The sequence below is a fragment of the Centruroides sculpturatus genome, unplaced genomic scaffold (assembly GCF_000671375.1).
Source record: "Centruroides sculpturatus isolate CEXI.00-Female unplaced genomic scaffold, Cexi_2.0 scaffold728, whole genome shotgun sequence".
Taxonomy (NCBI): domain Eukaryota; kingdom Metazoa; phylum Arthropoda; class Arachnida; order Scorpiones; family Buthidae; genus Centruroides; species Centruroides sculpturatus.
The window spans coordinates 229,874-240,982 of NW_019384847.1; the positions used below are offsets into that span (position 1 = coordinate 229,874).

At 28.6% G+C, this 11,109-nt stretch overlaps 1 protein-coding gene across 1 annotated transcript in view; it reads right to left on the reverse strand.

Moving 5' to 3' along the window:
* The window catches only part of LOC111630403 (calreticulin-like), a 32,857-nt gene extending 23,780 nt beyond the window's left edge, over positions 1-9,077 (reverse strand). The window contains exon 1 of the mRNA XM_023374495.1: positions 8,924-9,077. Within this exon, the coding sequence (XP_023230263.1) occupies positions 8,924-9,011 (88 nt within the window). The 5' untranslated portion in view covers positions 9,012-9,077. The remainder of the gene's footprint in view (positions 1-8,923) is intronic.
* Between the last annotated feature and the right edge of the window lie 2,032 nt (positions 9,078-11,109).

Sequence of the window (11,109 nt, forward strand, 5' to 3'; positions counted from 1 at the left end):
CTCAAAGATATATTAAACATCCAAATGGAGTTTAAATTAAAGACTCTTTACCAGCAAAACTCATTTGAACTGATATATTTAATATGTCAGTTCAAATGAGTATGACACTTGCCTCAATATATCCAAAAATGTATTTGACCATAATGCACCACATGACCAATTTACAATGACTGCTGATAGTTGTTTCAATTATGAATATGACATCATCAATTTTAAGCTGACCTCTATTTCAGACAAGTGAAAATATTGATACTAAAAACAAAAGTGCATCTCACAATTGGAGAAATATGATATAAATTTTTCTTACATTCATAATTCTTTACATAACAAGTGCATTTTTAACAGAAAAATTTTGATTTGTGAATAAGCCATTAAGAAATTGACAAATGTTTATGAACAGATTTGGATTTGACTGTTGTTAATAAAATTTAACAAAGTTGCATTTCATTAAGTCTTATATTTTTTGTTTATCAAAATGTAGTTATTTAAGCAAAGAACTAATGATTCATTTTTTTAGTTATTTTCTTAGAGATTTAAAATAAAGTAATGGTGGTTTTAATGTAAAAAGTGTCAGAACCTAAAAGAAAAGGCTGGCACTTGATCTTTTTTAACTTTGTGGACTTTTTCTACCAATTTTTACCTGTTTTAGAAGTGTTTTCTTCAAAAGCATTTTTTTAAACTGTTACTTCTGTGGTGGTGTTTAAGGGATTTAAAAGATAGACTCGAAAAATTTAATTTTTTGTAAATAGTCTAAAAACTTCAATTAAGAATAAAAAAAAACAATTTTTTCTATGAGGGCTACTTTTTTAAATAAGGTCCGTTTGTGAATAAGAGTGAGAATGATGCGCGATTGCAGCAGTGTGCATGAGCATCTGCTTTCAGCATGCTTTGCGCATGTTTAGATGCCATTTGCAGCCGTATCGCCTGTCTCTGTGCTGAGCTGTAGAAGTTTATAATGTTTAAGAAAATTGAGTCGCCCACCGACTGTAAGATACAACCTGTTATTTGATTTCAGCACAAAAGATCATGGTAACCGTCTTTTGGGACAGGAAAGGGACTTTGTTAGTGGATTTTATGCCAAGAGGCACAACAATCAATTCTGATGCTTATTGTGACCTTGAGAAAACTCTGCCGTGCCATACAAGACAAGTTGTGTGGCCTAATGTCTTCCAGCGGCAGGTGGCAGATTTCTTTGAAGTCGGAATTTAAAAAATTTTTGAGCGGTATAATAAATATTTGAACAAAAATGGAAATTATGTAGGAAAGTAGATAAAAGTATGTAGAATATGGGAAAAAATATATTTTAATGATATTTGCAGTATTTTTCTTCTTATTAAAAAACAGACCTTATTTAAAAAATAACCTTGTACAATACTGTACTATAACAAAGATATTTTATACCTTGCATTCTTATAATGTATGGATTTATGGAATACTGTAGATTGATATGTCAACAAAATAAAAATAATACTAGTTTCAGCTACAAAGGAGTCATAGCTTTTGAGAGTTAAGTCATAATGGTCAACTACTTACACAAAAGCAAAGATTATACAGTATGTCCAAGTTGTAACTTAAGATAAAATTACTCTATTTAAATCTAAAACTCCAACAAACCATTAATTAAATTAGTAAAAACATGAACAACACAATTACTTTAATGTTGCTTTGTAACATGACAATTAGGGTTTCTCAAATGAGATCCCGATTGTTTTTTTAACCCAGGAAATCCCGCAAATTTCTTGAAGTTCACTTTTTTCTTATTTTGTGTTATGGTTGAGGAAATTTTGCAAATAGAAAGTATAATTAACACAAACTGTCAGAATACATTTTGTATTTATTCATTTTAAACTTACTTATTAGTTTTTTTTTTTTTTTTAATTTTTCCTTGTTATGGCATATCACATAGCTTATTTGTGGCAGGACTTGGAAAATTCTTTACTTGTCGGAACCTGTAATATCTAGAATAATTGTGCTTACACTGTCTTAATTTTTAACTATGCCCAGTAGCTTCAATAACTGCATAATGCCAGGTTGTGCAAACTGAGCAAGGATACGAGTACAAAGTCTGCAAGTATGAAGTTTTTCTTCATAAACCTGATTATTAAAGCCAAATGAATTGCCAAATTATCAAGCTATAAGCTTGATGCCGCTATTAAAGCAGCAGAGGTAGACAAATCAAGAATACTAGAAAGCAAAAGAAGTACTACAATCTTGAAAATGAACTAGAAATCTTCCAGGATACAGGTGAAATAAACATATATAACATCTGTCTTCTCTTAAATGCATTAAAGACAATTATTCCACTATTATCAATTGAATCAGAAAGGGCATTCTCAATAGCGGGACTTTTCATTATTAAAATAAGATTCAGATTGTGTGATCGGAGTATTGACCATCTTTTCTTTTTAAAATCTTATAAAAATTTACATTATTATTGTGTTTCATTTAGATTCATTTTTTTTTTAAATTTTCAACTCAATTCAAAGCATTTTGTTGTTATTGTATTCAGTTTCCAGCAAACGTTAATAAATTTTTAAAATAAATTTGTGAAAATTTCTACATAATTCAAAGGTAATTTTTAATATGTATCTTACACAGCATTATTAATATGATTTTGGAGGTTGCAGAACGTATTAAATTACTTTAAAAAATGAAAAATAATTATATCATTTAATTTCACGATATTTTGTATATCTTAAAAATAATTAATTCTGTCCTGGGATCCTGGGAAACAGTTCACTTTTATCCCAGAATCCCAGGACAAGCAAAACACCAGTAAATGAGAAACCCTAATGACAATTATAGAAATCTCTAAAATTCAAGTAGTACCATAAACCAGTAATCAAAGTGCAAAAATGCAAAGTCAGTTTTCTTCATTCCAATTTGAAAAACAAAAAACATCAGCAGCAGCATTAGATTATAGAAACAAGTCATTCAGAAAATCAGGTTTTTTCAAAATGAAGCTGTGGAATAAACATTAATATTTAATAATTCTTGTTTATTGAGAAGATTTGGAATTAACTTAATGAAATATAAACAAAACTTAATGGAAAAAATTCTTCATTAGTTCAAAAAAATGTTTTGTGTAAAGGTTAAACACTCGTTACCAGGTACTGGTACAATATATATAATACTCACAAAATCCTTTAAGTGACCAGTAAAATACGGTCAAAAACATTTGTTGTTTTTTCAATTAAATATTTACTGGTCACTTAAAGGTTTTTGTGAGTCTATTACAAAAACATATTTTAATAATTTGATATAATAAAAGTCAAATCAAGTATGTTTCATCTGTACAGAAATCAATTAGATCTGTAATTAAAAGTAACACTGAAAAATTCATAGTCTAAAGCCTGGCACACAGTAGTCAATACACTTGCTTTTGATGCAATGTCAAATGAGAATTCTGTAGCCAAGTGACTATCTTCTTTTGACCATCTCAGGATGTCATGGTTTGTGACACCACTCATGACAGTTCTAAAGAATCAATAAACATTTCCTTTACCACCCTATGATCTACTGCCTGGAGGAATTTGTTGACAAAATGACAAAAGTCAGAGTTTACAATGTGTTACTTACAGTTTCGTGCTGCCACATCAAGTTTTTTTTATTGGCAAAGAATTAATAAGTGATAAATATATTGTTGATGATATTTATATGTATATTTTGTAGTTTCAATAATTAATTCAATAATAATTATGATGATCCTACAGACATGAAAATCAGTCAAAAATCTTTTTATCGAGACAAAATAGCAGCTTGTAGCTGAAATAAGTGGCAAATATTTCACTGCACGAGTCTCTAGTGACAGTCACACAAAAAATTAATGTGTTGGATCTGAGAGTCAAAGGGACCGCCTACTTCCCGTCAAAGGGGAATCGAATGGTATGATATAGAGTGACATTGAATCAACAATTGCATGGTACAATGATCATACATATTTAGTTCAAAATTACATCTGACCTGTTTGCTGTAATATCAAATAGTTTGTACTTAGCCTAGTATCTCATAAAAGTTCTAAAAAGTACTATTGAAAAAGTAATTATATAGATCATTCATCCAATTCTTTCATTTCTTAAATAACAACTTAATTTTAAAAAATCTGATTAGAAAATAAAAAATGTTTTCATAATGTTCTAAATTCCAGCATAAATCAAGTCTTAAGCCACATGGAATTGGAAACACTGAGTTTCAATAATTAAGCCCTCATGTTCTAGTTTGTGTTCTTGGCTTACTATGACCTGGAAATCAAGGAACTTTCAAAAACATTTTTCCTCAATATCTAATTGGCTATCTTAAAAGTAAGCCATTATTTTATTTTCTTAAAGATTAATTATAATCCCTATCTCCCTTATTCTCTGTCTATAATCCTTCTCTTCTTAAGGATTAACTAGTAATACAGTCGACCCCCCTATAACACTGTTGATAATTCCGTTTTATATGAATTCCACATTGTACGAGTCACTTAGATTTTACAGATACATCTGCTGGGCTTGAACGGCTCATGTATTTGTAAAATCTAACTGACTTGTACAACATGGAATTCATATAAAACAGAATTATCAACAGTGTTATGGGGAGGGGTCGACTGTATTAAACTGGTGAAATTTTAAACAATTAGTTGCAATATTTTATAAAAATGCTAAAATCAGGCTAAATTGATATTTTAAATATAACCATAATTTAAAAATTTTTGAGCTGTTTTTCAATTTTGGAATTTTAAACAATAAAATTTAAACTGAAACAAAATATTCTGTATACATTATTGCACGGACAAAGTTGTATCACATTTCATTGGTGCAATTTCATTTTAATTTAACTGATCCATATAGATTTTCATTTCTATGTTTATATTATAAATTTTATGTTTTAATATTGTAAACACTCATATAAATACTTTATGTACTGTACATTATTATAAATGGTATTTGCATTTGATGTTTCTTAACCACATTCCATTTCAATCTTTTAAAATTTCTTTTGCTACACATTTTTATTCTCTATTGCTTGTTCTAAAAATATTAAATAATTAATTGCTTACTATACACTACCCCACATTTTTTTTCTTATTAGAGAATCCTCTGTAATGAAACACCAATTCTTTTTCGGTTTGCAAAACTTGAGGCTAAAGAGCTTTGCATTTTATTCCTATTTCTGAGACTGAATCATCTTAATATGATTTACAACACTGTCCTATTTTTAAAAGTACTGCATGTTTATTTTGTTCATAAACACTTTTGAATATACACATTAATGAAATCACTATTTCAGGTTATATACACCCAGAGCTATAACAAAACACAGGCTTCTACAGTCTCATCTACTGTTCATTATTAGTATTTCTGTTCTGTGTCTACATAACACGTGAAAAGAAAGTGCACCAGAGGCCTCAAAACTGCTTAAAGCAACCCCATATCTACCATAAATCAAATTAAAGTAGAACTCAAGAAATAAGAGTTTGGTGATACTGTGAATCAGACTTCACAATGCCATAAGACAGTGGTGCAACTAGATTGACTAACTCCAGATAAAATTATATACCAAATCACAGTAATTTCATAAACTATAAAGTACAATATTCATGTAAACAAGTTTGATTATTGAATAAGTAATGAGAAAAACGAGGAAATAATTTCTGTTCATTAATTATTAATGTAAAAAATTTTAAAACTTTTCCTCTAAAGATGAAAAGATAAACAGGTTAAATAAAAACAGACAATTCACAACTATCACTCCAATCAGAAAGGTTCACAAATTTCTCACTGCATGACTGAATTTTTTTTTTAAACTTCCTATAAAAATACCTTGAACTAAATCAATTTAATTCCTACCTATAATAAATTTCACAAAAAGAATTGAGAAAACTTTTCAAATTAGCAAATCATTTAGGATAATCCAAAAATTGTATGACAGAAAATGATTATGGCAAAAATTTTCCTATCATTATTCTTTATTCTGTTACTTCAAGTAACAGAATAAAGGAAAATTTTTCTGATAGTTCCTAAAAACTATCAGAAAGGTTTTTATTCCAGTCAACTTCAGTCAAGCTGTTCGCTTAGACTTCCAGAATGTGTTACAGAAATTAAAACTTTAATATGAAAAAATAAACAGCCTGCAGAACATTGAGTTTTTCAAAATTTTGAAATTATTAAGGTATAATTTTCAATAGTTCTCAATAGCTTTGGCTTCAAGTAGCAGAATAAAGAATAAGGTATTAAACACGAAGCAAAAAATTTCCATTATTTCTAATATAATATTACATCTATAAGAAAATTTTTTACCCATATTCATGTTCTACCATATAATTTCTGTTTTTGAAACAGAAATTTCTTTAAAAGAATAGCTTATAAATTTTTAATTATGGAATTTTAAAGCTGATTAATATCTGAACACTGGAGATTTATGTAAATCACTAGATTTTTGCAAGAGGCACATTTCATTTACCACAAATGTATAATCTAACTTTCTGCTTCTATTCCGTTTTTCAAATATCAATATGTAACCGGTTCAAACACAGTTTGTTAGGTGTATTAGATACTTGGCTTGGATGTCACGCCAACAGTTAACTCAATCAAAAACTTCAGAGAGAATTAAGAGAAATATTTTAATCTTGCAAGCGCTTTCAACGTAAATATGTATGTCGCTTCAGGCAATTCAAAATTGAATAGAGAATTTGAACAGAACATTTAAATTTAAGCATTAACGATATTAGCCGTTTTTGGACTATAACTATTATTTGGAATATAAACCTTATTTTTAATAGTTATATTCCAAAAACAGCTAATATCGTTAATGCTTAAATTTAAATGTTCTGTTTGAATTCTCTATTCAATTTTGAATTGCCTGAAGCGACATACATATTTACGTTGAAAGTGCTTGCAAAATTAAAATATTTCTCTTAATTCTCTTTAACGCCTCCTAGTCTGAAGTTTTTGATCAAACACAGTTATTCTCTAGAAATTATCACATCCACAGATATGAAAAATACTAGCCTAACAACTTTATTTTACCCAGACGCATTTCAGAAATTACAATATTTCCCTCCCACTTAGGAGAAATAATATAATTTCTGAAATGCATCTGAATAAAATAAAGTTGTTGATAGTCTAGTATTTTTGGAATTAGTGGATGTGATAATTCCTAGAGAATAATGGTGTTAGAACCAGTTACACATAGATACAAATGTATACTTTGTGATTCAAGAAATACCTAGATTGTTTATTAATCCTATTTTTTAGGATACTCTATTAATTTTACTCTACTCAAATCACATTCTTCACCATAAATTTCTCATTTTTGATAGAGTTAAATCAGTACGTTACTGTGAGTCAGAAGCAATTTGCAATGAGCAAAAACTATAGCAAGCCTTCCAATGTTAATGAACAGTACTTCACACTAACAAAGTAATCAAAATTATTTAGCTACAAATTTTTAAAAAATTTTAATTCATTACATCATTTAAATATTAAAAAACCATTCATGGATATAATTTTAAATTCATATGAGGAATTCCAGAACTTATGTTGTTCTTGACTTGTTTATTATTATTTTTCTTAATCTGCAAATTTTCATAAATACAATTTTCAAATGTACATTTGGATTAAAAAATGTCCAAATTTTTATATTGATCACACAATTTACCATATTCCATTTCTTCTTTACTTTAAAACCATGAACTCCTTTCTAAAAAGGTAACATTCTCAATTAAAGAAAAAAAACCAGATGAATTGCATTCACTTTCAATTTATTATTAGACAATTGACACCAATTTAATATACACACGCTATATATTTTTCCTGAGATCTATGTTCAAAACACCATCTTTAACTAATGTTTTTGGCGTCTCAAAAGTAACCTGCAACATTATTTTATTATCTGCATTAACTTGACCTGCAGATGACTTTTGTGAAGCCAAAAACATACAGTTAAACAGATTTCCAAATGGTTTTTGGGCTTTATACACATTAGACAAATTTCCTTACACATTTTAAGTCAAATGCACATACAACCAGATACAAAAACCTAAATAAGATCAAACCTTCAACATCTGGCAAAAAATATAAGTAATATATATATATATATTACTTATATTTTAAGTCAAATGCACATACACTTACACATTTTAAGTCAAATGCACATACAACCNTCAGAATCCTATTCACATGATTTACGACACCTACTGGATAATTATTAAATTAATAAACATTTATTTTTTTTAATAAAATTTATTATAAAAACACAATTCAGAGATGAGCTAATAATATATATATATATATATATATTTTTTTTTTTCAGCTTGCTTTATAAGCCATCAGGTTATATATTCAAATCATATCTCTCTAGAATGTGTAGAATTATGGGTTTTAAACATTCTAGAATTGTAGAATTTGAATTTATAAGCCATAACTGCTTCGAATAGTAGCCAAAAACATTCGTCCGTTCTTTATAACCTCGGCCAGATATCAAAGGTTTGAAATTATTTAATATTTTCCACAAGTTGTAAGCAGAATCTTTTTAAATACAGATAAGAAACAGATTTTTTTTTAATATAATTCACAAGATTTTTCTCTGAAAATAAGAAAATATAATGAGTTTTTACATTGAAATATTCTATAAATTTAAATTATGTAATTCTAGAACAGAGAATTATGGGATTTAAATGTTCTAGAATCACAGAATTTATAAATTCTAGAAATTAAAAAAAAAAATCAATTTTTTTTTATTTATAGGAAAAAAAACAAACTCAAATTTAGATTTAATAAAATCGCATTTTTAGGGAATTTTTAGAGGAAAATATACAAATAACTTTGAACAATATAAATTTCAAATTCATCTATTGTCTTCTGATAATCAAGTGTTGGATTTTTTTTCAAAAAATGCAACTATTTAGAGATTTAAAAGAGAAATTTAAGTGAATTCTTACCACCGTCGTTGAATTCTTCTCTGAAATGTACGGTTGGTTCGGTAAATGCTAAACTAAATAACGAGAAAATGATTATAAAAGTCTTCATGTTTGAAATGTCTTCTGTCGTCTGCCTACAAAACGCTAAGCGATGACGATTGTTAATGACAGGACCGCACTTAATCTACCGCCAGATGGACGCCTCTCATTGGTTAAAATTAATAAACCAATAAAAGACTACCACGCGCCAACTGATGTAGTTGAATGGCTGATTCAACTCTAACCAATAAGATTCTACCACGAGTTGTGACTCTTGTTACGTCAGAGATGAGGTAATAATATATAATATATATATATATATTACAGTATCTACTTTTTAAAAGTTTTAATTTGATATTTNATTTTTTTAAACTGTTACTTCTGTGGTGGTGTTTAAGGGATTTAAAAGATAGACTCGAAAAATTTAATTTTTTGTAAATAGTCTAAAAACTTCAATTAAGAATAAAAAAAAACAATTTTTTCTATGAGGGCTACTTTTTTAAATAAGGTCCGTTTGTGAATAAGAGTGAGAATGATGCGCGATTGCAGCAGTGTGCATGAGCATCTGCTTTCAGCATGCTTTGCGCATGTTTAGATGCCATTTGCAGCCGTATCGCCTGTCTCTGTGCTGAGCTGTAGAAGTTTATAATGTTTAAGAAAATTGAGTCGCCCACCGACTGTAAGATACAACCTGTTATTTGATTTCAGCACAAAAGATCATGGTAACCGTCTTTTGGGACAGGAAAGGGACTTTGTTAGTGGATTTTATGCCAAGAGGCACAACAATCAATTCTGATGCTTATTGTGACCTTGAGAAAACTCTGCCGTGCCATACAAGACAAGTTGTGTGGCCTAATGTCTTCCAGCGGCAGGTGGCAGATTTCTTTGAAGTCGGAATTTAAAAAATTTTTGAGCGGTATAATAAATATTTGAACAAAAATGGAAATTATGTAGGAAAGTAGATAAAAGTATGTAGAATATGGGAAAAAATATATTTTAATGATATTTGCAGTATTTTTCTTCTTATTAAAAAACAGACCTTATTTAAAAAATAACCTTGTACAATACTGTACTATAACAAAGATATTTTATACCTTGCATTCTTATAATGTATGGATTTATGGAATACTGTAGATTGATATGTCAACAAAATAAAAATAATACTAGTTTCAGCTACAAAGGAGTCATAGCTTTTGAGAGTTAAGTCATAATGGTCAACTACTTACACAAAAGCAAAGATTATACAGTATGTCCAAGTTGTAACTTAAGATAAAATTACTCTATTTAAATCTAAAACTCCAACAAACCATTAATTAAATTAGTAAAAACATGAACAACACAATTACTTTAATGTTGCTTTGTAACATGACAATTAGGGTTTCTCAAATGAGATCCCGATTGTTTTTTTAACCCAGGAAATCCCGCAAATTTCTTGAAGTTCACTTTTTTCTTATTTTGTGTTATGGTTGAGGAAATTTTGCAAATAGAAAGTATAATTAACACAAACTGTCAGAATACATTTTGTATTTATTCATTTTAAACTTACTTATTAGTTTTTTTTTTTTTTTTAATTTTTCCTTGTTATGGCATATCACATAGCTTATTTGTGGCAGGACTTGGAAAATTCTTTACTTGTCGGAACCTGTAATATCTAGAATAATTGTGCTTACACTGTCTTAATTTTTAACTATGCCCAGTAGCTTCAATAACTGCATAATGCCAGGTTGTGCAAACTGAGCAAGGATACGAGTACAAAGTCTGCAAGTATGAAGTTTTTCTTCATAAACCTGATTATTAAAGCCAAATGAATTGCCAAATTATCAAGCTATAAGCTTGATGCCGCTATTAAAGCAGCAGAGGTAGACAAATCAAGAATACTAGAAAGCAAAAGAAGTACTACAATCTTGAAAATGAACTAGAAATCTTCCAGGATACAGGTGAAATAAACATATATAACATCTGTCTTCTCTTAAATGCATTAAAGACAATTATTCCACTATTATCAATTGAATCAGAAAGGGCATTCTCAATAGCGGGACTTTTCATTATTAAAATAAGATTCAGATTGTGTGATCGGAGTATTGACCATCTTTTCTTTTTAAAATCTTATAAAAATTTACATTATTATTGTGTTTCATTTAGATTCATTTTTTTTTCTCTTGTCTTTG